The sequence below is a fragment of the Aquarana catesbeiana genome, linkage group LG01, assembly GCF_042186555.1.
Source record: "Aquarana catesbeiana isolate 2022-GZ linkage group LG01, ASM4218655v1, whole genome shotgun sequence".
Classification (NCBI taxonomy): domain Eukaryota; kingdom Metazoa; phylum Chordata; class Amphibia; order Anura; family Ranidae; genus Aquarana; species Aquarana catesbeiana.
In genome coordinates this window covers 604,042,019-604,067,316 of record NC_133324.1, presented here as the reverse complement: position 1 = coordinate 604,067,316, position 25,298 = coordinate 604,042,019, and the positions used below count along the sequence as shown (strand labels likewise).

Below are 25,298 nucleotides of genomic sequence, written 5' to 3'. Positions count from 1 at the left end.
GTTAGACATTCCTCCTTTCCCAAGGAGGGGATATCAACCTGCCATTTGGCCATCGAACTATTATTCTTAACCACATGGGCTACTGTTAGGTAGAGGTATAGGGAGGAAAGAGGTTTGTCCAGCATCCCCGAGGTCAGGAGGCGTTCGATTGAATCAGGCTCAAGCGTCATCTGGGAGGGGAATTGGCCCTTAGGGCATGTTGTAACTGCCAGTATCTAAATAGGAAAGTTCTTGGTAGGTTATGAGCTATTTGTAATTCGCGGAACAAGATTATGACACCCCGTGGCATGACCTGTCTTAATGTGCTGATACCCCTCTTGGCCCAGGTTTCCGGATCTGGGATAGGAAAGAGATGAGGGAGCATGGGATTAGCCCAAAGTGGCGTATGGGGGGAAATGTATGACTGTTTTAGGAGGGAGGCCCTGGAGGATTTCCATACCTGAATTGTGGTTTTCATAAGACCTGTCACTGCAGGATCAGCCTTCGGCCCCCTGTATGGTAAATTAGACAGTGCTGCATATGACCCTAGGAGGGCCGCCTCCAGAGTGACTGCTGGATTCTGCCGAGGTTGTGAGAACCACCGCCTCACCGTCACTAGGACGGCCGCCCAATAATACATCAGGAAATTAGGCAGTGCCAGTCCACCTCCAGACAGCGGGAGGTAAAGTATGTTCTTTGCTACCCTTGGGGGTTTCCCTGCCCATATGAAGGAGATCACTACACTTTCCAGTCGGCAAAAGAAGGACCTGGAGATAGGGGTCAGGGTGTTTCTGAAATAGTAGAGGAATTTTGGTAAATAAATTATTTTTAAGAGGTTGGCTCTTCCTACCGGGGTCAAGGGGAGAGATCTCCCGGTGGAGCACCGCTGTTGTAGTTGAGACAGCAGAGGGTATACATTTTTTTCCCAAATAGCCTACCAGTTCATTTCCTATTCTCACTTCCAGGTAAGTAAACTCGTCCACCCATTTCAAAGGGGTTCCTGTATCTGGGGCATTGATTGGCAGAGGGGGAAGAGGACCGATTTATTCCAATTTATTTGGATGCCCGAAAAACGGCCAAATTTGTCAAATACAGCCAGGGCTGCTCTTAGGGAGTCAGAGGCGTCTGCTAAATATAGGATCGAATTGTCAGCATATAAAGAGATCTTCTCTATCACTGGGCCCACCTGTATTCCTTTAATTGATTCATCCGCTCTAAAAAGGATGGCTAGAGGCTCAAGCGCTAAGGCGAACAAGGCCGGGGAGAGCGAGCATCCTTGTCTCGTACTTCTCCCCAGCATAAACACCCCTGAAAGGACCCCCATTAGTGCGCATATGGGATCTGGGTTGGGCATAGAGCAGTTGGAGCCAGTTCAGGAATTTAGGCCCGAATCCAAATTTGGAAAGAACCGCCCAAAGGTAGCCCCACTCGACCGAATTGAAAGCCTTCTCAGCGTCGAGTGAGGCTACAACAATTTATCAGAAGACAACGGTTTATCAGAAGAGGCAACTGCTATATGTGTGTGCAGCCGGCGGATATTTATGTCTGTTCCCCTCCCAGGCATGAATCCTGTCTGGTCTGGATGTATTAGGGCCGTAATTACTGTATTTAGTCTATTAGCGAGAATTTTAGAAAGAATTTTTGTGTCCACATTAAGTAGGGAAATGAGGTGGTAGAAAGAGCATAGAGTTGGGTCCTTTCCTGGCTTGGGGATAACTACTATTACTGCCTCATGCATTGGGTCAGGAAGGTGGCCCTCTTCGAAGGACTTAGCTAATAAGGATTGAAGTCTAGGGGCCAGTTGCTCTGCATACATTTTATAAAATTCCACCGGGAAACCATCCGGTCCCGGTGTCTTACCTGTTTGCATCATTTTAAGTGCCTTCTGGATTTCTTCAATTTTGATAGGGGCATCTAATCAAGTTGGGGTGAGGGTCGGTATATCAATATCTTCAAGATAGGCTAGCAAATCCTCTGTGTCATAGGCAACTTGGGAGCTATATAGTGTTTGGTAGTATGAGGCGAATTCACGGTTGATGCCTTTAGGCGTGGAGATGAAGGAGCCATCAGTAGCCTGAATCTGACCTATGGCCATACCCACTGATTGCTCCTTGGAGAGCCAGGCCAGCAGGTGTCCAGTCCTCTCCCCCTGTTCAAATATACTCTGCGTTTGATGGAGTCTCTTCTGTGTCAGAGTTGTCTTCAACAGAAGAACCTCTCCCAGAAGGGATTGTAGTATGGCGTAAGTCTGTGGGTCTGGGGATCTAACATATAAAGCCTCTTGCCTCTGTGCTTCTACTTCAAGGGTTGTGAGATCTTTTCTACGTATCCGACGAACTTGCCCAATAATGGTCTGATACTGTCCCCTGGAGTAAGCCTTAAAAGCGTCCCAGACTGAGGAGGCCGAGGCTGAGTCAGGATTTATCTTTCAATATGCCTCTAGCTCATCCTTGTATTTTGGTCCCACGTCCGCATCCGAGACCCAGTATTTAGACAATCGCCAGAGCTTATCTGATAGGGCCATTGAGACATCTAGTTCCAAGAGAACTGGAGCATGGTCCGAAATACCCTGGGGAAGGATTGTGATATCCCCAAACCTAGGTAGAACTGATCCTCCCGCATAGACCAGTTCAATGCAGGAGAAGGTTCTGTGAGAGGCGGAGTGGCATGTGTATGCTCTAGCCTGGGGGTATTTTCATCTCCAAATATCATATAGAACGTAGGTGTCTGCCCAGTCTGCAAGCCCCTGTCGGGTCGTACCAGAAGGAAGAAGTCTATCTAGTCCTGCATCAGGAACCAGATTAAAGTCTCCTAGTATTAGTACATTTTAAGTGGAAAATTCAGCTATTTTGGCAGTTATTTGGTTCAATACTTGAAGGGAGGCCGGGGGAGGGAGGTATAGGCCTACAATTACACATGGCACATTGTATAATAATGCATGTATCACCACATACCTACCCTCCGGGTCTAGAGCCAAATCGAGGAATCTGAAGGGAAGAGTTTTTAGAATTAAAATGCTTACCCCTCTTGAAAATGTAGAGTGGGTGGAGTGGTAGTGGTACCCCACCCACGTTTTTTTTAAACTAAAGGTCTTTTTCCCCACTAGGTGGGTCTCCTGGAACACACATACGTGGGGTTGGTAGGCTTTAACAAATTGGAATACCAGGGAACGTTTAATAGGAGAATTTAGGCCTCTCGTGTTCCAGAAAAGTATCTTAAGGGAGGACATTTATACTGTCCAGAAATGATGTAGGATGATGGGTGTGGGTCAGACTTCTCCCATCAGAGCTTCTAGGCCCGGAAGGGGACACAGGAGACATTAGCCACCATATAGTATTAGTCAAAGCAATCACCAGCAGTACTGTCATAAACCATAAAAACGGTAATTCAGGGTCTGCAACGGCAGTCCAACATAACCAACTATCCCCTCCCCCCACCCCACCCATCCCCCAATCCAGCAGGAGGGCTTCCATCCCCAAACATAGGTCGGCCTTCCAGCCTAACATGAGGGCCATGTGCAAGAGGCGCTTAGCCACCCACTTCAGACTTGGCTGAAAAAGAACCAAACATTCTGCAGTCCGGCAAGGATATAGAGTGTAGATCTCCCGGGTCCCCGGGGGCACATGCTTCAGAACACGGGGGTACATAACATATCCATCAACCCTGAAACCGTGAAAATTATTGGCTTATTACAGTTGTATGTCCTGTCCCTTCTGTGAGTGACATATCCAAGTATTTGTGGAGAGAGTAATCTCGTTTTCCATCACCCTTGTTTCTCACCCCTTGGTACAGCTGAGGGGGGAAAAGGGGGGAAGCAGAAAAGAAGGGGTATTCCTTCCAATCATCTCTGTTGCAGCGAGGTGTCTCCAGGGAGGAACAAGATAGGAGAACTGTTGTACGAAACACTAGGAGAGTGTATCCCCAAGAATTACTACCTTCCGCAAGTTATTCAGTTTCTTTAAGGAGTTAACATCATGGGGAAAGGTATGCCTATGCTGGCTGTAAGGACTCCTAGGCAGTGTAATAGTGGGAATAAACACCTCCCATCCCCTCGCTCTGAAATGCCGCTCCGCAGCCCAACCAGGGAAGGAGAGGAGTACTCCCCACGCCATCTTGAGACTTCTCCCGCCCGGGATCCCCCGGGTAGGAACATATAAGGAGAACAAAAAATTCACTTGGGGACAGCCATTACACAAAGGGGTGGGCTACGCACGCCAGCGACTATCAGTTCACAACCCCTTATAGTTCAGCGGTGTTTCTGCTACACTCAACAGTGGTGATCAACAAGGGCAATGTCACAGTTCAGGAGGGTATACATGGGTGTCCAGAAGAACACTGGGCCAATGCGTAAAGGACGGCATACCTGAGAGGATCTAGTTGGGGAGTGTGTCAGCCCATGCCGCAGCCTCTCTGGGTGAGGTGAAAAACTGAATCCTCTCCCCGTCCTGTACTCTCAGCTTGGCTGGGAAGAGCATACTGTACTTTACTCCCTTCTGACGTAGCAGGCCTCTGACATGATCAAAAGCTTCCCGTTGGCGCTGGGTCTCCACCGTGTAGTCCGGGAATATGAGGAGCTTTGCGTTCTCAAATTTAAGATCTCCTTGTTGTCTAGCCGCCCGCAGCACTATGTCACGGTCTCAGTAATGTAACAGTTTAAATATGAAAGTGCGCGGGGGGGGCTCCCTGAGGATACAATGGGCCCTTTCGATAGGGGAGTGGGGAGAGAACTTAGCTCTGGGCAGTAAGGATGGTAGCAGCCCCTCCATGAATTTGACCGGATCGTTACCTTCAGCGCCTTCAGGGAGGCCGAGAACTCGCAGGTTATTACACCTGTTCCGGATCTCGGCATCTTCGCTCTTATTTCCAGGTTTTTAACTTTTAATTTTAGGGCCTGAATGTCTGTATGGTGTTCCCTCTGAACGTCCTCCGTCTCAGAGACCCGTCTTTCTACCTCCGTAACTCGGTCGAGGAATTTGCCCATGTCCCTACGGATAAGAGCCTTTTCAGTCTGTACATTGTCAATTTTTGTGGTTAGTGTGGCCTGGCATGTTGTGATCGCCAGCATTAGGGCATCAAAAGCCACCGAGCCAGCCTGAATGACTCCGTCAGGCGGGGTTCTGTCTGGGTCTCCATGTGATAAACCTCGTGTACTTTAGGCCGCAGCGCGGGATGGGTACTCACAGGGGTCACGGTGTCCTTCTTTTGTCCGGATCTTCTGCCCACTGGCATCGCCCGATCTCCCCGCAGAGACTGTGCTGAAGGATGGCTATGTTTTAGTCCTCTAACACCAGGATAGTGGCAGGATAAAGAGCTGGAGACGGGAGCTCAGCTAACACACGTCTGCTCCCAGTGCCATCTTGGACACGCCCCGGTGATGTGTTTTTTACTTGCCCCCTATCCCTCTTTTTTATCTTTCTTTTATTTCAGATTCAGCAACCTGCTTGGTGTGGATACTTGGGCACTCATATGTGTATTGTGGTGCCAGGAGGGCGGATGTCAGGAAGGATGGCAGGTGTTGGGTTTGTCTGGGAAGGAAGGGATAGTGTGTTGGATTGGATTCCCGGGCATGCTGTGGTCCAGGGCGGTACCTGAGATGCAAAAGTTCGCTCAATTGGACCGCCCCCCCCCTGATGTAGTTCTGCTACATGTGGGGGGTAGGTAATGACCTGGGTTTGCGGTGTGCAAGGGAATTGATCAGGGATATCAAATTTGATTTGTTGCGGCTGCAATCGTTCTTCCCTGATACTATTTTTATCTGGTCTGATATCGTCGCCAGAACGGCGTGGCGTTTGGCTCGCTCTGTCGCAGGTTTGAACAGAGCCCGGATTAAAGTGAACAAAGTGGTGGCTACGTTTTTCGTACGGAACGGGGGTTTGGCGGTTCGACACCGGGATTTGGAGGAGGAAACATGGCGTTTTTTACACTCTGATGGTGTGCACCTGAATGCTATAGGTATTGACCTATGGCAGGTGGGTTTGCAGGATGGTGTGCAGTGGGCGTTTCGGGTTTGGAGGGCGTCACGCACGTAAGGTGTCACGCGTGTGTGCTGTGGCAGTAGGTCTATGGGGTCTTTGAAGGCGGTGCTGAAAAATAACGGAGGTTTGGGAGGGAATTGGGCCAATATGGAGGTATGGGCGACCTTTCCCTCAAAATGGTAACAATGGTGTGTAGTAGGTTGTATCTGGAAGGAAGTAGCTGGTTGTCCCTGAGCTTGCGTAATACACGGCGTGGGGCCTTTCATGGGTGTACCGATACAACTAGTTGGTTGGAATTTATATTTTGCCTTCAAAGACCTCTAGATCAGGAAAGTTTGATAAGGAGGTGTATTTGGTTAATGTTATTAAAAATGTATTATATGCATTAAGTTATTTGTTTGGAAAAATTTTGTAAATTTTATTTTGTTGTAATAAAAAGGCTGCTATGGCCATTCGACTCCAAAAGTATTGTGTCGTCTGGTCATTTGCTAGTAAAGGGGTGGTAGGGAGTGGATTGTTATCTATCGGAGCCTCACGTATATGGCACATCCCTTAGTCAAGTAATGGCCCGGAGCTAAGTAGCACTGGGAGGAGGGCCAGCATGACTGGGGTGGGGCAGTGAGGCGGAGGCATTGGTTTAGGAGGCAGGACAGTGGGGGAAGTTTAGAGTTAACTTGGGGGGTGAAGTTAGGAGTGGTGGTCAGTGGGAAGAAGAAAACGGACAGGATAGGCGATTTCCCACCCTCCTTCCCTTATTTATGGTTATGGTGCCGGATAGATAATGGGTTTGGTGTGGTTTAATTTGGTACTTGGTGCAGTATGGGTCTTTTGGGTGCATAAGAGTGGTTTCCTTGTTTGATGTCATAGCAGCGGTAGGTCTATGGGGTCTTTGAAGGCGGTGCTGAAAAATAATGGAGGTTTAGGAGGGGGTTGGGCCCATATGGAGGTATGGGCGACCTTTCCCTCAAAATGGTAACAATGGTGTGTAGTAGGTTGTATCTGGAAGGAAGTAGCTGGTTGTCCCTGAGCTTGCGTACTACACGGCGTGGGGCCTTTCATGGGTGTACCGATACAACTAGTTGGTTGGAATTTAAATTTTGCCTTCAAAGACCTCTAGATCAGGAAAGTTTGATAAGGATGTGTATTTGGTTAATGTTATTAAAAATATATTTTTTGCTAGAAAATTACTTAGAACCCCAAACATTATATATTTTCTTTTTTTATTCTAACACCCTAGAGAATAAAATGGCGGTCGATTCAATACTTTCTGTCACACCTTATTCGCGCAGCGGTCTTACAAGCACACTTTTTTGGGAAAAAATACATTTTTTTGCATTAAAAAATAAGACAACAGTAAAGTTAGCCCAATGTTTTTTTTTTTATATTGTGAAAGATAATGTTACACCGAGTAAATTTATACCAAACATGTCACGCTTCAAAATTGCGCCCGCTCATGGAATAGCGACAAACTTAAAAATCTCCATAGGCGATGTTTAAAAAATTCTACAGGTTGTATGTTTTTTGAGTTACAGAGGAGGTCTAGGGCTAGAATTATTGCTCTCACTCTAACGATTGTGGCGATACCTCACATGTGTGGTTTGAACACCATTTTCATATGCAGGTGTTACTCACGTAAGCGTTCGCTTCTGCATTTGCTTTCTTTTTACACTGTTCTTTTAAAAAATGTAAACATACCTTGTAATAGAAAAAAAAGCATGACAGGACCTCTTAAATATGATCTCATATTTACAATAAAATGCAAGAAAAAAAGAAAAAAAAATGTTGTTAAAAAAAATAAAATAAAAAGTCCCTTTAAGAGCTATGGGCGGAAGTGACATTTTGACGTTGCTTCCGCCCTGCAATGGCATGAAGCTGGATGGGGGCCATCTTCCCCTCACTCAGCTCCATACCACACACAGAAAAGGACCCGATCGCCTCTGCCGCTGATGGCACCGGAGAGCGCGGCGGGAGGGATGGAGCCCTCTCCCGCCACCAATAAAAGTGATCTTGTTACGAATTCGCTGCAGAGTCCACTTTTATCTGAAACTGGACCACTCACCGAAGAATAGGATACTGGGGTTATGGGCAGCTAGCTGCTGCCATAACAACGATACTCCTCTTCAAAGTGACGACGTATATTGGTGTAAGCCGGTCCAGAAGTGCTTAATTTATAGGTAGTGTGATGGGAGTCACTTTGGGCGGGGGGCCCGTGGAACCCAGAATCCCTTGGAGAGGTTGGGAAATCCTTGTTTCAGCTCCTCATGCACCTCCTATGTCTAAGTCACCCTGTGTCTTTTAGGGGCACAGGGTGACTGAGAAAAATGGTGGACAGCTGTTTAATGGACAATGAAAAGGTGGTTACCTAAAATGGAACAGTAATATTTATCCACAATATCTCCCAGGATATATATAAAAACTATTCCTGGTTTATTTGATTCTGAAATTAACATGTTAATTGAAAGAGCTGATCACAGGCCTCTAGAACTGTGTGCAAATGGGAGAAAAACTGCACAAGGAGAAGACAGCTGAGTTAAGCAAGCTGGTCTGGGCAGAGATGCGGCTGGATAGAAGCTACAGAGCCCTGCCAGAACACTCCAGTCAGCGCTTTAAGCCATTGGCTAAGAGCGCTGATTGGCAACCGATCAGGTCTTTTTCTGTCATGCCCCTACGAAAGGCTGTCAAACCGACTGCAGTACACATGGGCCGAGTGTCGGACGGTTTCTATTAAACCGGCCGATGCCGTCCGACATTCGGCTCGTGTGTGTACTGGGCTTAACAGTGGTTTTCAAACCTCTCCAAGCTAAGTATACATTGAATTATATGCCTCTGCTCTGTAAACTGACAGGACCAAAAGAATTGGAAAACAATCTTATTGATAGGAAATGGGTTCACTTATGACTCTCTTTACCAACAAGCCTTTAATATTTTAATTGCTACCTATCGCTACCTGTCTCTGTCTCCACCATCTTTCATTTACAGAAAACAATCTCTGATTTAATACAATAAACAGCTTAGAATTCTGAGTAATGCTCAGTTTTGCCTAAAATAGTCTAAAGATAGTGGCACAACTTCCCTCTATACTAGAAGCGATGTACAACAATTTATTAGCACAATGACCCAAGACCCCCATATAATCCAACCCTCCCCAAAAAATATTCCTCTTAAAACCAAATAAACTATGTAGGGCAAAAATGCACCTCGTATGACCGAGGGTGCATCTGTGCATCAAATGCTCGGGTTAAAATATCCCTGAAATTGGGTGGCTGAGCCAAGTAGGGAACGGGGGCGTCTGTCCCAGCATTTAGATGTTTACGTGTTTCGTTCCTATACACCCGGAACTTCGTCAGAACAGGTTCTAAAGTGTGGTTCTTATTCTGTGCATCTTTCCATTACGGGATAGTGTGATATATGTTACATGTGTTTTACACAGACACACACTGCACCATTTTAGGAAAGAGCTGCAGGGATCCCATTTTTTTAGCTGGCTTTGAGCCATTATTTAGAAATTAAGGGGTATTCTTGGCATTGGGGAGGGTGGGCTTGTGGAGTTTTTTTTGCAATTTTTTGACCCTCGGTCATACAAAGGGTATTTTTGCCCTACATAATGTGTTCGGTTTTAAGAGGAATATTTTTTTGGGAAGGGTTGGATTATATGGGGGGTCTTGGGTCACTGTGCTAATAAATTGTTGTACATCACTTCTTTAGCAATAAATTATTTTTGTAGATTAGCTCTTTAGGGTGTGTAGAGGTCTTTGTGTTTTTTATTTGTTGGTTTAGTATAATACTGATTACACCCCCCGATATTTGTTAGGGTGAGCTCTACATATTATATATATATATATATATATATATATATATATATATTTTTTTTTTTTATTACGTAGGATTCCCACTTGTTCCATATTTGTTGCATTCCCTCTATACTATGCTGTATATATTTATGTTGTCCCACTTTCATCACTATGCTCCACCCTGGAAGAGCTTTTAATAACAACATACTATTGGAACACCCTTCTGAGGGACATGCTAGTCATTTTGTCAGGGATTTCATACAGCAGAAGCTCATTCTTATGCACATGTACAGGATCGTGGAAGCTAGCACAGAAGCTAGGAATAGAATGCGCACGCAGATGAGCATCGGTGCATACATGCATACACACCTACAGATCATGGTGCCCAGCAGCCCATTAAAACTGAGAGACTGTCTGGCCTCAGTGCTGGATTGTCTTCAGCTCTGGTTCCTGTGTTCCTAGTTCTTGAAAGTCTGCTAACCTTGTTCCTGACCCAGCTACGTCTGAAACCTCTCTTGGATCACCCTTGCCTGTTATGTCTGCAGCTCGATTGTGTTACCGACCTTGGCTTGGATTTCTTCTGCCTTTATTTGCCTCCTGACTTAGTACATGGTGTTGTTTGAAAACCCTGACTTTCCTCCTATTTAAAAACAAAAACCTAATTTTAAATGGACTTAGAAGGGTTAGGCTATTGTCCCAAAACAATTTATCGTTGACTCCATTTTCAGAATCCTTTCACTTAAATTCAGTGTTCCACCTTAGACTATTCACCAAACCAGCTACTACCCTTTTTTGAAACAAATATCCAAGTGGTAAGAATGTATGCCACAGGCCAGGCTCATCCAATGTCCATGCCTGCCAAGATCCATATTACCTATAGATGGAAAAAACTTTACATCTATAGGCTTGAAGCCATTATAAACTAAGTAAATAATGTGATAATCTATGAAAAATAAATGTAATCAGAGCATACACAGTAGACCAATTTGGCAAGATCTGCCAGCCATGGGTCAGTTATATGGGCTCTGCTGTCCATCATTCTCTATTATTGTAACAGACAAGCAGGTTGACTCTTTAGGTTTTTTCCTAATAAAATATTGATCTACTGGGCTGTTATTATTGGAACATTGTTATCATCATGTAGTTACATCATAAACATTCAGTATTTTCTAACCGTTCAGGTCTCTAAACAAATCAAAATTACAGATCCCTGCAATAGAAAGGGTAATATACTTACCTCTCTAGAGGTCCAGGTCTACTTTCTTTCCTACATTTTGTGCTGCAGCCTCCATCAGTCTCTTGCGAAATGGACACTTACAGGAGTGTCAGGTGTATAAAATGGCTGTGTCCCCCATGGTTCATGGTTTTTACTTCCTCCAACCCCTACATTATTACTGTATAATTTATCACAAGTGTGAACATTTTTGTTTGCCAGTTTACTATAAATGTCCTAACTAAAAAAATGCTACATTTAATAAATCAACATTTTTTTTCTGGTTACATTTTGGTAATTCAACACCTTACCGGTCACCAAACTGGACACGATTAGAGGCAGCACTAGCATCTGCAGCATCCTCATCAACAGCTCTCCAGGAAAGGAAAAATATTTGACCTGTCGATAGGACATCTTATAGGGCCTCAAGGCAAATGCCAACCCAATGCCTAGAAAATGATAGCACATTGAATTAGACTAACATGTCCAGGAAGTTTGTGTGAATAAGATTATAACTGTTGTTTTCTAATATGCTGCATCATGACACAACTAAAAGCATACTTCAAATCATGATTCATTTCTTGGTGTAAGAGTCAAAGATGGCCACAAGCTATATTAGGGAAAATTACCCTAAACCCAAATTCTGCATCATGCAGCTATTCAAAGCAAATAATAGTTTGTTAGAGAGGGGACCCCCTTGTGCACTTTGGTGGTCGCAAATGTAAGAACAGGGCAACATTTAAACAATAAATTTGTTGGTTGGTTTTGTGAGATTTCTTGAATGGCACCAACGATGCCAAGGATTGTTATTTTAATCCTTTTATATACTGTACACTAACTTTATGATCAGTGACAGGTTAAGCAAATAACTTTGATTATCTCGTTACAATGGCGACTAAAATTTTATGGGATATATTAGGTGGCAAGTAAACAAATTGTCCATGAAGTTGATGTGTTGAAAGCAGAAAAAAATGGACATCGCAGTTTGTTGTGTATGGGGTTGTGTAGCTGCAGACTGGTCAGGGTGCCCACGCTGACCCGTGTCCACAGCCATAAGTGCCTACAATGGGCACATAAGCATCATAAATGGACCATGAAGCAAGGGAAGAAGGTAGCCTGGTCTGATGAATCACATTTTCTTTAACATAATTTGGATAGGTGAGTATGCGTGCGCTACTTACCTGGAGAAGAGATGGACCTATTATGGGAAGAAGACAAGCTGCTAGAGGCACTATGATGCTTTGGGCAACATTCTGCTGGGAAACCTTGCATCCTGCCATTCATGCAGATGTTACTTTGACATGTACCACCTACCTAAACATGGCTGTTCACCAAGTACACCCCTTAAGGAAAACCTTATTCCCTGATGGCAGTCACAGTGGATAATGCATCCTGCTTGAGAAACACAACAATGAGTTTGAGGTGTTGACTTGGCCTCCAAATTCTACAGATCTCAATCCAATCGAGCATCTGTAGGATGTGCTGGAAAAACAAGTCAGATCCATGGAGACCCCACCTTGCAACTTACAGGACTTAAAGTGGTTGTTAAGCCACTATATTATATTTATCTCTTCTGTTATATAGCGACACGTGTCCCAGTGCCTGTGCTGTATAAAAATAATGCCGATCTCTATCTTATATCGGAGATTATCCTGGCACTCAAGTGATGCCTCGGCTCTCTCCTCTCCTTGGCTGACAGCTATAGCGGATGGGGCCGAGAACTCCCGCTGACATCAGCCGGGAGGAGAGGAGCAGAGAGACGAGTGGTCATGTGAGTGCCGGGAGACGCTCTGATATAAGGTAGAAATCAGCATAGTTTTTATACAGCCCAGGCACTGGGATACATTAATTTATATAAGAGATGGGATCGTACAAATATAATATTGGTTTTTATGGCAGTCAGTGTCTCTGGCTGACAGGCAGGGAGGGGAGGGGGAAGAGGATCGGGGAGAGCAGAGCTGCGGATGACGGAGGAACGTAAACTACTGTTGTCCGGGCTCAGCAGCCATGATAACACGTGGTCAGTTTACAAGGGGGGGGGGCAATACCAGGCAGGATCAGACAGTTTTTTTTAGGTTATACGGGGGGCCAAATTACACAGCACAAGCACTATGCTGTTATCCATGCTTTAAGGGAACAAGATCTATTTTTTTAGGGTAACAAACACTTTAAAGTGTTAGTTCACCTTTACAGAAAATCTGTAAAGGTGATCTAACCCTTTCAAGGATCTGCTACTGATGGCTTGGTACTAGGGTTGCACCGATACCAGTTTTGTAAGTCTGAGTACAAGTACCGATACTTTTCCTCAAATACAGGAAGGGAGGGGGTGGGGGAGGGGGTATTTGGGAACCCTACAGCTGCCAATCACTGCATTACAACACACAGCAGACCCCCCCCTCCAAGAAGTTCAGCAGCAGCTGAGAGACTTAGGTAAGTCATCAGAGGTGGGGAGGGGGAAGCAAAGCCCAGCTCAGTGCAGGACACACTACTCACCAGGCAGATTAGTCACTTGGCAGCCGCCCGCAGAGGAGCCCAGGGAGGAGAAGCACATCACCCGGAGGACACAAAAAACTGAGCTAAGACGGAGGGGCATGGCCAGCAGGGGAGGGGGCAGGCCCACTGCAGGGAAGGGAAATCCCCACTGATAGCTGAAACGTCATCAGTTGTTAAGGATGTGGCGGCCCTGTTCCTTAACAACCGATTGCCCGCATTCTTTTGTACAGGAAATCCCCGGGTTACAAACAAGATAGGGTCTGTAGGTTTGTTCTTAAGTTGAATTTGTATGCAAGTTGGAACAGGTACGTTTTTTAAGTGTAGCTCCAGCCAAAAAACTATTTTTAAGCTTTTGGATAGCATAGGGAAAGGTTAATACCACTGTAACATTTGTTTTGCTGTCTGTGCCTCTGTTCAGAAGATTTCACCTGACTTTCTGTCCCAAGAACAATTGGATTTTGAAAATTTTGGTTTGTTGTGGAAATGATTGGTGATACAGCTTCAGTGGAGATTGAATTTCCCTTCCTAGGGGTAGATTTCCTCTCACTACTTGTCTCCCTCCATTTGTAAGTAGGAGTCATTTGTAAGTCGGATGTTTGTAACTTGGGGACCACCTGTATACATTTCATCTGTCAGCAGGTGAATCCCACCGACAGATGAAAGAACCGAACCTGAAGGTATCGGTTTCAGGTATCGGCGCATTTGCACGAGTACCGATACTCGTGTAAATGCTTAGTATCGGCACTGATACCAGTATCAGTATCGGTGGAACCCTACTTAGTACCAAATACCACAGCATACCTTCAGAGGTTAAGTGGTGACCATGCCTTAATGGCTCAGGGCTGTTTTGGCAGTAAAAAGGGGGCCTACTCAAAGTTGGGTGGTCTTGAAGTTATGGCTTTCAGTTCACTGAAAGAATAGTGTCTTTTCTTCTAGCACAATTTGCATAAGTGAAAATCAAATTTAATACTAGATCTCTTGTACATACTCTGTTGAATACAACAGAATCTGGGAGGAGGTTCTACTGGAAAGTGAGTTAAAACATATTATTACACGGATTATTGGATATAACATACACTTTCTTTAGACATGATCTTTATACAAAGAATATAGATTACAGTAAAAAGAAGTACAAAATACTGTACCCAGCACTACGGCTATGACGGTGAGTATTACAAAGGCATTCCGGTAGAGGAAACCACGGATGCTTCCCACTGTCACTTTACGCATTTGCTTCCCAGCTCGCGATGCCTTCTTCTGTATTGCATGTTGCCAGCTGTGTACATGAACTTCAGATTTTTCACCTTTGGCGGTATCATCTTTAAGAAACAAGCTGTCTGCGTTTCCATCTTTTTCACTCATTCTGAGCTAATAACTCCGGAAGTTACACTGAAAAAAAAGATCAAAATTGTTACATCCATTTTATTGGACCAATAGTGTTCTGCTGTTCCTTGCAATGTATTAAATTGGCAAGTGGAAGTAGTACATTATCCAAAGGGGACAGGTGAGCCACTTGGCATAAAGGGTGTCTGGATGCCCTTGCCTCTCTTCTTTACAAACATTAAAAAAAAAAAAAAAAAAAAAAACACACTGAGTCGTTGCAAGCATGTATGTTAATGGAATAATAAATGATTGTTTAGTGGACAGTTCATGCCTGCCTGCACACCCTACTGCCATCTATTGTCAAAATAATTTGTAGAACGAGATTTATCTATGTAACATATACAATATCCATAGGATTCCAAATAAAAAAAAACCTTTTTAGACATATAAGGTGTGCTGTACAGCAATAAGACTAGTATAATATCAAATCCCACTGCCTCAAATAAGATGTCTATTACAACGAAACGTACGTCAGGCAAGGCATAGGAAATAACGGTGACTGATTGTTTGAAATGCTTGTTTTATCCTCGCTGCTGTAAGTAGAATTTTAATAAATATTTGGTCATTTACACTGGATGTTGCGCAAGGAGTCTTTCCTCTTCTTGTGCAATGCTTCATATACGGTCTGAGTACTGCAAAGGAGAAGTTTTTGTGCTGCTTTCTACCAATACCATTAGAGAGTGGAGTGAGGGGTGAAGCTCATTAAGGCGAATACTTACCTATATTAGGTCTATTACTCTGGTAAGAGACTATATTTTTGGGTTTGAAGGGGGTGCACTGGGTGATTGCCACTGGAAGATTATAGGAGTCATTCATCTGGCACATTTGGATTATCACCATGTGGACATTTTTTTGGATTGTTTATACAATTTTTTTTGCACTTTATTTTCATGCATGATTGCACTTTATTCATATTCTGTCACAGAATTTCACCTATGATACATGATAAAGAACAAAAAGGTTGCACTGACCAACGCTAAGCAGCAGTGGTAAACTGTGTCTGTGGCAAGCTTACATGGTAAATTTAGGCTCACAATACAATCAGTGACACACAAATAGTTCAACACAACACACACTTAAGCAGCTCATAGATGAGTCATTTTTTCTATTTTTATTAACTCTATGTGGAGTTATTGTATTCTGCTAGTGGGGAAAATCCGACAGTTGTACAGAAGTCGATAGGTAAATCAACTTTTGTATAACCAGGCTTCCCATACATGGATCAAAATGTGGCCGGTCCCTGGTAAACCAGCAGAATTTGAATCCATGTATGGCTGGCTTTAGCTTGCACTTATTACACATGCACTAGTATGAAGACCTGAGGTGTCCTGACCGTCAGATGTCAATGCATCTCTGTTCACCTCCATGATGCACAATGGTTTCAGTAGGACATTTTTATTTGCTGATGTGTGGATATGTGCCAATATGTAACACAGTGGGGCTGATTTACTATAGCACGAATATGCAAATGTGTGAATATCCGCAAAATAGCTATATCAAGTAATTAGCGTGAAAATGGAATTCACTATAGCGCTCTGGAAAAAATACTCACAAAATCAAATTCACTATAGGTCACAGACAACAGAGACCGTCCAAATCATTAGTCGTGCTAGAAACATTGGAATTTCACAAGCAAATAATGCTTAGAGCATGATATGAAAGCCTAACTCAGTGGTCCCTAACCTTTTTGGCACCAGGGACTGGCTGCGTAGAGGCATACGGGGTAAGTGATTTTTCGCTGGCAATTTATCAGAGCAATAGCTGGTGTTGGCTCTTCAATCATCCCGGCACCATGGTTGTTGTGGTGTCAGGATGATTGAAGCACATTATTTCTATTATTAGATTGTAATATAGAATGAAAAAGTTCAACTCACCATAATGCAGAATCAGTGGGAGCCCTGAGCATGTCACTTGCCACGCTGCCTGCCACCAGCTGAGGAATGTCACTTGCCATGCTGCCTGCCACCAGATGAATGCCACTTGCCATGCTGCCTGCCACCAGATTAATGCCAATTGCCATGCTGCCTGCCACCAGATGAATGCCAATTGCCATGCTGCCTGCCACCGGATGAGGAATCTCATTTGCCACATTACTTGCCTGACACCAGATGAGTGTCACTTGCCACGCTGCCTGCCATCAGATGAATGTCACTTGCCAAGCTGCCTGCCTCCAGATGAGGAATCTCATTTGCCACATTACTTGCCTGACACCAGATGAGTGTCACTTGCCACGCTGCCTGCCACCAGATGAATGTCACTTGCCAAGCTGCCTGCCTCCAGATGAGGAATGCCACTTGCCACGCTGCCTGCCACCAGATGAATGCCACTTGCCACGCTGCCTGCCACCAGATGAGGAATGCCACGCCGCCTGCCACCAGATGAATGTCACTTGCCACGCTGCCTGCCACCAGATGAGGAATGCCACGTGCCACGCTGCCCGCCACCAGATGAATGCCACTTACCACGCTGCCTGCCACCAGATGAGGAATACCACTTGTCACTCTGCCTGCCACAAGATGAGGAATGTCACTTGCCACATTACTTGCCTGACACCAGATGAGAAATGCCTCTTGCCACGTCGCCTGCCACCAGGTGAATGTCACTTGCCACGCTGCCTGCCACCAGATCAGGAATGTCACTTGCCACACTGCCTGCCACCAGATGAATGTCACTTGCCACGCTGCCTGCCTCCAGAAGAGGAATGCCACTTGCCTTGCTGCCTGCCACCAGATGAATGCCACTTGCCACGCTGCCTGTCACCAGATGAATGCCACTTGCCACGCTGCCTGTCACCAGATGAGGGATGCAACTTGCAAAGCTGCCTGCCAATGCCACCAGATGTGGACTGTCACTGCATTGGTGGCACTGGTTCATTTAGCACAGAGGCAGGCCTCTGTGCAGTGGTCATTCTTAAGTAAGGGCATGGGAGCGGTGATGCGGGGCGGGCGGTGAGAGATGATGTCATCTCTCTGCTCCCTGCCGCACCTCCGACACCAGCACTGTGAAGGCGGAAGAGCTGTGATGTGGGGCGGGCGCAAAGAGATGTCATCTCTGCTTTCAAGCTCCTCTCATCTGCCTGCCTCTGTGATCCACCGGGCTCTCTCACCCACCCGCCTCTGTGATCCACCGGGCTCTCTCACCCTTCTGCCTCTGTGATCCACCGGGCTCTCTCACCCTTCTGCCTCTGTGATCCACTGGGCTCTCTCACCCGCCCGCCTTGCTCTCCCATGCCGCTCGCTGCATCCGCGGCCCGGCTGCAAAGACGCTACGGCCCAGGGGTTGGAGACCCCTGGCCTAAATGGTTCTTTAACCACTTCAATACAGGGAATTTTCACCCCCTTCCTGCCCAGGCCAATTTTCAGCACTGTCGCTTTTTGAATGACAATTGCGCGGTCATGCAACACTATATCCAAATGACATTTTTATCGTTTCTTTTCCCACAAATAGAGCTTTCTTTTGGTGGTATTTGATCACCTCTGCAGTTTTTATTTCTTGTGCTATAAACAAAAGAAGAGTGACATATTTTTTACTTTTTGCTATAATAAATATCCCAATTTTTTTTTTTTTTTAAACTAATTTTTCCCTCAGTTTAGGCCGATATGTATTCTTCTACATATTTTTGGTAAAAAAAAAAAAATCGCAATAAGCATATACTGATTGGTTTGCGCAAAAGTTATAGTGTCTACAAAATAAGGGATAGATTTATGGCTTTTTTTTTTTTTTAACTAGCAATGGCGGCGATCTGTGATTTTTATTGTGACTGTGACAATGTGGCGGGCATATCGGACACTTCTGGACCATTCACATTTATACATTTAAACCATTGAATATAATTGTACAATTGTTACTTCCACAAAAAAATACATTTTAATTTTGAGATGAACTGTTTATTTTTCTAAAATAAATTGTCCTTGCTCAGTTTTTATGTTCCTTTTTCTTAATTTTTTTTAAGAATGCTAGTAATGTGTAATGTTTTCATGTTTTGGTAAAATATATTTTTCACAAAAATCTAATCTGAAACTCCCACAGGTGTCTTCACAAACAATACCATTGCTGATGGAAAATTTTAAATGAGTCACAGTTTTGTCTGTTGTTTAGTATTGCCAAATGATTATAATTTTACTCTATAAAATGTGATAAGTGTACCATCAGAAATCAAAATGTCATTCCCAAAATTCAGAGGGTAACATCACTATTCTACACTCACACACCAAGAACCACCAAATATCACAGAATAAATCAACAAACATAACTCCTGACTGATGTAATTTCACCACCTATAGGTATATGTCCAAAGAAATGCAATATTTGTGTATTTATGTGTAGGAGGGTTTAAAATTAAGCACTAATTGCAGCCTCTTACCAAGCAAAAAGCAACAAAATCAGAGTTGGCTCAGCATGCTGACAGTCTGTTCTCCCTATGTTGTTAAACATAACTCCTGACTCATGTCCTTACCCAAATTATGTCTAAATGTAGTATTTATGTGGAGGAGGGTTCCACCATCATTGCAAATCGTGTCATTTGTTTTCCATGGGCAAGGGCAATAATCGGCCTTAAGATTTCCCCACCAGCACTAATTGCAGCCTCTTACCAAGCAAAAAGCAACAAAATTAGAGATGATTCTCTAGCAGCATGCTGACAGTAATCAGCCATACCCAGCCTTCAAAACAGATGGCATATGCCAGAAACAGGTTGTCCAATGGTCCTCTAGCCTTCCACAGTACATCTGCATTGATTAACTTATTGCACCCCTGGGACTTAGGACTGTTTGACATCACAGAGACGTACCCTACAATTATGTGGCAGCACAGTGGCTAATTGGTTAGCATTTCTGCTTAGCAGCACGTTGTTCGAATCCCAAATTTGCTGCTACCTGGCTAGAGGCTTGTATGTTCTTCCTCTGTTGTGGGTTTTAATTTTTTTTTCACCAGTGATTACATTTTTGATGAGTTTCACATAACGGCATCCCAAGAAATTACATTATAAATCAAGTAAGTGTGTGTTTGCACTAAATCTATACCTGTGTGTTTTGGGGCAGATATGGATGTACAAGTCTGGTATGATCCTGCACACATATTTTTGTATTTTTGGGGCATGGTTTCCAAATTGTGTCTTTGTCCAGTCTGACCATGTGTGATTTTGTATAATTTTGTCTGGTTTTGCTTATGATCATGCAATTTTACTTTTTAGGGGTTTGGGGCGAGGAGTTCTGATCACCAAAAAGGTTTGTCGTGGTTTTATCAGCTTGATTTGTATCCCTGCTTTTCTACCTTGTAGATTGTAAGCAGGGCCCTTCTAACTATATTGTCAAATGCTGGACCATCATTTCCATGCCTTTTATTTTTTTTTTTGCCCCAATACATTAATGTGCCAAATGTTTATACTAATGTTGAAATAAAAAGTTGAACTTTTTTTGCTTTATGTTTGACTTTTTACATATTTTATAAGTGCAAACTATTCATACCCCGTTAAATCTGTATTAAATCTAGTTGGATACAAAAGTATTTGATCCTGCACACATGCAAGTCCTTGAGTAGAAAGTGTAATGGGGGGTGGGGGGGGGAGAAAAAACAAAATTAAAATTAAAAATAAAAAAATCCCTGCTCCAATGCTGAATTTCAGGGCTCTATTAATTCTTTTGTGGACTAAGTAAACCATAAAATATGTCAACTAAATGTGAATTCTCTCCAAGCACCAAATTAACCACTAGCTCACCAGCTCACGCAGATATACTGCGGCAGGTCGGCTCTCCTGCGCGAATTGACGTACCTGTACATCGGTCTATGCAAAGAGTATAGTGGGCGCGCAGACTCGATGTCCGCTGGCAACCTGCGATTGCAGTGAGGAGAGGCAGAACAGGGAATTGCTATGTAAACAAGGCGTTTCCCCATTCTGCCTAGTGACATGACTGTGATCTACTGTTCCCAGTGATCGGGAACAGTGATCTCTGTCATGTTCCTGGCAGCCCATCCCCCCTACAGTTAGAACACACCCAGGGAACACACATAACCCCTTGATCGCCCCTAGCATCAACCCCTTCCCTACCAGTGTCATTTTTACATTGATCAGTGCCATTTTTATAGCGCTGATCAATGTAATAATGTCATAGGTCACCAAAAAGTGTCATTCAGGGTCAGATTTGTCTGCTGCAATGTTGCAGTCCTGCTAAAAATCGCAGATCGCTGCCATTATCAGAAAAAACAATAAAAAAATAAAAGTCCCTAAATCTATCCCATAGTTTGTAGACGCGATAACTTTTGCGCAAGCCAATCAATATACGCCTTTTTTTAATCAAAAATACGTAGAAGAATATATATCGGCCTAAACTTATCAATAAATTTGTTTTATTATATTTATTTTTGATAGGTATTATAGCAGAAAGTAAAAAAAATATATATATTTTTTTAATTGTCGTTTTTTTTTGTTTATAAACGCAAAAAAAAAAACGCAGAGGTGATCAAATACCACCAAAAGAAAGCTCTATTTGTGGGTAAAAAAAAGGCATTAATTTTGTTTGGGTACAATGTCGCATGACTGCGCAATTGTCAGTTAAAGCAATGCAGTGCCGTATCGCAAAAAAAAGGCTTGGTCATTAAGGGGGCAAATCCTTCCAGGGCTGAAGTGGTTAAACCCCCCAATTTTTTTTAAAAATTGGCGTGGGGTCCCCCTCCAAAATCCATACCAAGTCCTTTGTGTCTGGCATAGATTTTAAGGGAACTCCACACCAAAATAAAAAAAATGGCGTGGGGTCCCCCTCAAAATCCATACCAGACCATTAGGCAGGTAAGGATGGGGGGGATAAGCGAGTGCCCCCCATCCTGAATCATACCAGGCCACATGCCTTCAACGGGATAGGCTCTGTGCCCCCCACCCCAAAGCATCTTCTCCCCATGTTGATAGGGACAAGGGCCTCTTCCCGACAACCCTGGTCGGTGGTTGCCAGGTATGCGGGCGGGGGGCTTATCAGAATCTGGAAGCTCCCTTTAACAAGGGGGCCCCCAGATCCCAGCCTCCTCCCTACGTGAATGGGTAGAGGTACACTGTACCCTTAACCATTCACCAAAAAAGTGTCAAGTAAAAACCACAAGAGACAGTTTTTGACAATTATTAAAAAAGAAAACAAAAAAGTGTCCATCACTCCACCCAACGGACCTGAAAAACAGAAAAAAAAAAAAGAACAAAGCTCCGCCTCTATGGGAGGACCCCCGCCGTCTGAATTCTCTTTGCTTTGACAGTGGTTATATTAGCAAGGGCGAGGCCACCCGGTGATGTAACGGGTGACCCTGCCCCCTTCTGACATCATGTGCCGTCCGAAGGGGGCAGGGTCATCCAGTTACGTCATCGGGTGGCCCCGCCCTTGCCTAAATAACTGTCAAATCAAAAAGACAGCAGTCGGCAGGAGGCCTACCATCGAGGTGGTGCTTTGTTCGTTTTTTCCATTTTTCGGGTCCATCTGGCGACGTGATGCACATCGCAGGACACTTTTTCTTTTTTTACATTTTGACACTTTTTGGAGAATGGGTAGGGGTATGATGTACCCGATACACATTCCCATAGGGGGGCAGGATCTGGGGGCCCCCTTGTTAAAGGCGGCTTCCAGATTTAGATAAGCCACCCGCCCGCAGACCCTGACAACCACCGGCCGGGGTTGTCAGGACGAGGCCCTTGTCCACATGGCCGAGGAGGAGAAATAATAAACACGTGATCTACCCTCTTGACTGCAGTCTGATTCATGGAAAGATTATCCGATTAAAGATCTACTGTGTATGCCTATGCCTATGATCTAGCAAGATCTGGTAAGAATTTAATCTAGAGGGGACGTTTTTCACTCGCGGAGGTGTTGGTGGCAGCTTTCCTTCATATGCATGAAACTGAACCCACTTCAGACTGGTTTTCACTCACAGCAGTGTTATACATTGCAGGACTGCGGCATTGAGACTTTATTATGCACCATTGGTTCCATCAATGCACACTTGCTATTTCATATTGTTTGATCCTTTTAGTGCTGCTTTTGTGTGTTTTAACATGTGTTTAAGATTACTCTGGAATACTTATTTATAACAGCATTCGTTAGCAAAAGAAGAAAACAAACTAGGAATACTTGAATAAATCAAGTGATCTTGCGCAGTTTTTCCAGTGTCACTCTGTGTATGACCTCGTGGTTAAATAATATAAAATCAATCAATAATCAGTGAACCAAAACAAATAATACAATAAATTGTCTGAGCTCAGTGCTCACAGAACTCTCACCTCAATATTGTGAATAAAAAGCCTTATGGACAAATGTATGGGCTGATGGGATCCAAGCTCCAGGCTCTTGAAGTATCGCTAATAACTCCAGACCACATGTGGGAATGAAATAAATATAATGCCTCCCATAGTGTAAATCGATTAAAAAATATGTGGTTTATTAAAAGACAAATGGATGCTTACATCAATAAGAATTAAAAAGCACAAAAAGGTTAAAACAGCGGCGTTAATAAGCCTCTCACATTACTTCCAGTCTGCGATTCACTCCCGCCACGCCCTATTTATCATTTAAACTAGGAATACTAATTGGAATATACATAAATACATGCACACGAGGTAGAGCACATCTCACATAAAAATGTTTTATTGATGTGATCATGGCTGCAATGCAGTTCCAAACTCGGTAGCAATTGACACTTTCAAATTCGCGGATATGCCAATCTGACATTTACAAAGGCATGGTCGGCGGTAATAGCGTGCTTTTTCATTCACATGTTTGCCTAGTTGAAGTCTTAATTGGCTTAAATGGGAGTAACTAAATATAGAGGGACCATTGCTTCCCATTGTTCTTAGTAAATCAACCCTAGTATGTTCTGCAGTAATCTCCATTCTCCACTCACCATAGAAATAAATGGATTTGAGCTGTAAAAAATACACTAAAAGGTCATTTTAGGGCACACAAAAGCAAATAGCAAAAATATAAAAGATGAGGTTGCGCCAAGTAAATAGATTCATGAAATGTCAAACTTTAAAATTGTGCGTGCCCATAAAACTACAGCAATCCTAAAAGCTCTGGTTTTAAAAAGTGATAAAAAACAATTGTAAAATAAGCACAGTGGCTAAGTGGTCGGCACTTCTGCCTGGCACCGCTAGTGTTGGTCAGTTCAAACCTCAACCTCGACACTATCTGCCTGGAGTTTGCATGTTCTCCCTGTGCTTGCGTGGGTTTACTCTCACGCTCCGAAGACATGCTGGTAGGCTAACTGGCTCCTGTCTAAATTGGCCCTAGTATGTGTATGTATGAACATGAGTCAGGGACCTTAGATTGTAAGTTCTTTGAGGGTAAGGACTGATGTGAATGTACAATATACTGTATATGTAAAGTGCTGCGTAAATTGTTGGCACTATATAAATACCCAAAATAAACACTTTCAACAATTCAAGTCAACATTCCCTGAGAAGCAGAAATTGAAGGGTGGCTAAAGATACACATATTAAAAGAGAAGTATGGGAATCAGGGTTTTTTGTATATTCACACTTACCTAGGTGGATGCAGCATCAGTCTGATGCTGCATCTGTCCCCCATCAGCTCTAAGACTGAGAACCAAGCGATGAAACACTGCCGATCGCTTGGTTCTCAGAGCTCCCTGAGCAGAGAGCTGATGACTGTCAGTCACCTCTGTCTGCTCTGATCCCCCCCCACCACGCTCTTACTGGAGTGCTGGGCTTTGGAGGGGGCGAGAGTGGCCAACTCAGGCTCTCAGTGGTTTGCTGAGGGGCTGAGCCGGGTGCTGGTCCAGGCATGTGGGCGGATCTCGAGCATATGGTCGTGATCTTTCCAGAGCCTGGACCAGCTCTGTGACGTCTGCTGAAAATGGGTCACAGGAGTGCAAAACTTAATCCACAGGAGAAGTACAGCAAATGAGCTTTGGCAGTACTTCTCTATCAAGTAACAAACTATACAATATATCCTGGAATTATAAAAAGAAAAAAAAAAAAAAGAGGCTAGCAAGTATGCACACCTTAAAGGGGACCTTCACTCTATCACTTGCCATTATTTAGATCTTCTTCCCCTCTCTTATGCAAATGGATAACAATTTTTTTTTCATTGGGGGATTAAGTGGCTCTTCTGCAGGACCCAGTCCCCCACTTCCTACTTTCTTTGACTTTACTCATAACAACTTGCTATCAAATAATTGTTCTTTAGCAAGGAACATGCATTCAGCATTCATGGTTATACTATCAAAATAAGTGCGTGCTGCAAATGCCTCCAGCATTGTTCCTGTTTTTTTCTTGTGTGAGGCTGCCATTTTACTGAAGCCCATAGTCCCTGAGCAGCAGTAAATGTTTAGGCTCTCAGCAGATCTGCCCCTGGTGACTCTGATTTGTGGCGCAGTGCCTAAAAATAGAGAGCAACTGAGTATGTGCAGAGCAGGGAGAGACAGTATATTACTGGATTTTAAACAGTATAGGCACTTATTTTTAATGTTTTA

The 25,298-nt window shown here is 43.9% G+C and overlaps 1 protein-coding gene across 2 annotated transcripts in view; it reads right to left on the bottom strand.

Moving 5' to 3' along the window:
* Nucleotides 1-25,298, bottom strand: part of LOC141107931 (excitatory amino acid transporter 1-like) — a 185,513-nt gene that overhangs the window by 70,986 nt on the left and 89,229 nt on the right. For both annotated transcript variants that reach the window (XM_073599013.1, XM_073599004.1), the window contains 2 exons: nucleotides 14,597-14,840; nucleotides 11,270-11,407 (listed from right to left, as the gene is read on the bottom strand). In XM_073599013.1, the coding sequence (XP_073455114.1) occupies nucleotides 11,270-11,407; nucleotides 14,597-14,813 (355 nt within the window). In that variant the 5' untranslated portion in view covers nucleotides 14,814-14,840. The remainder of the gene's footprint in view (nucleotides 1-11,269; nucleotides 11,408-14,596; nucleotides 14,841-25,298) is intronic.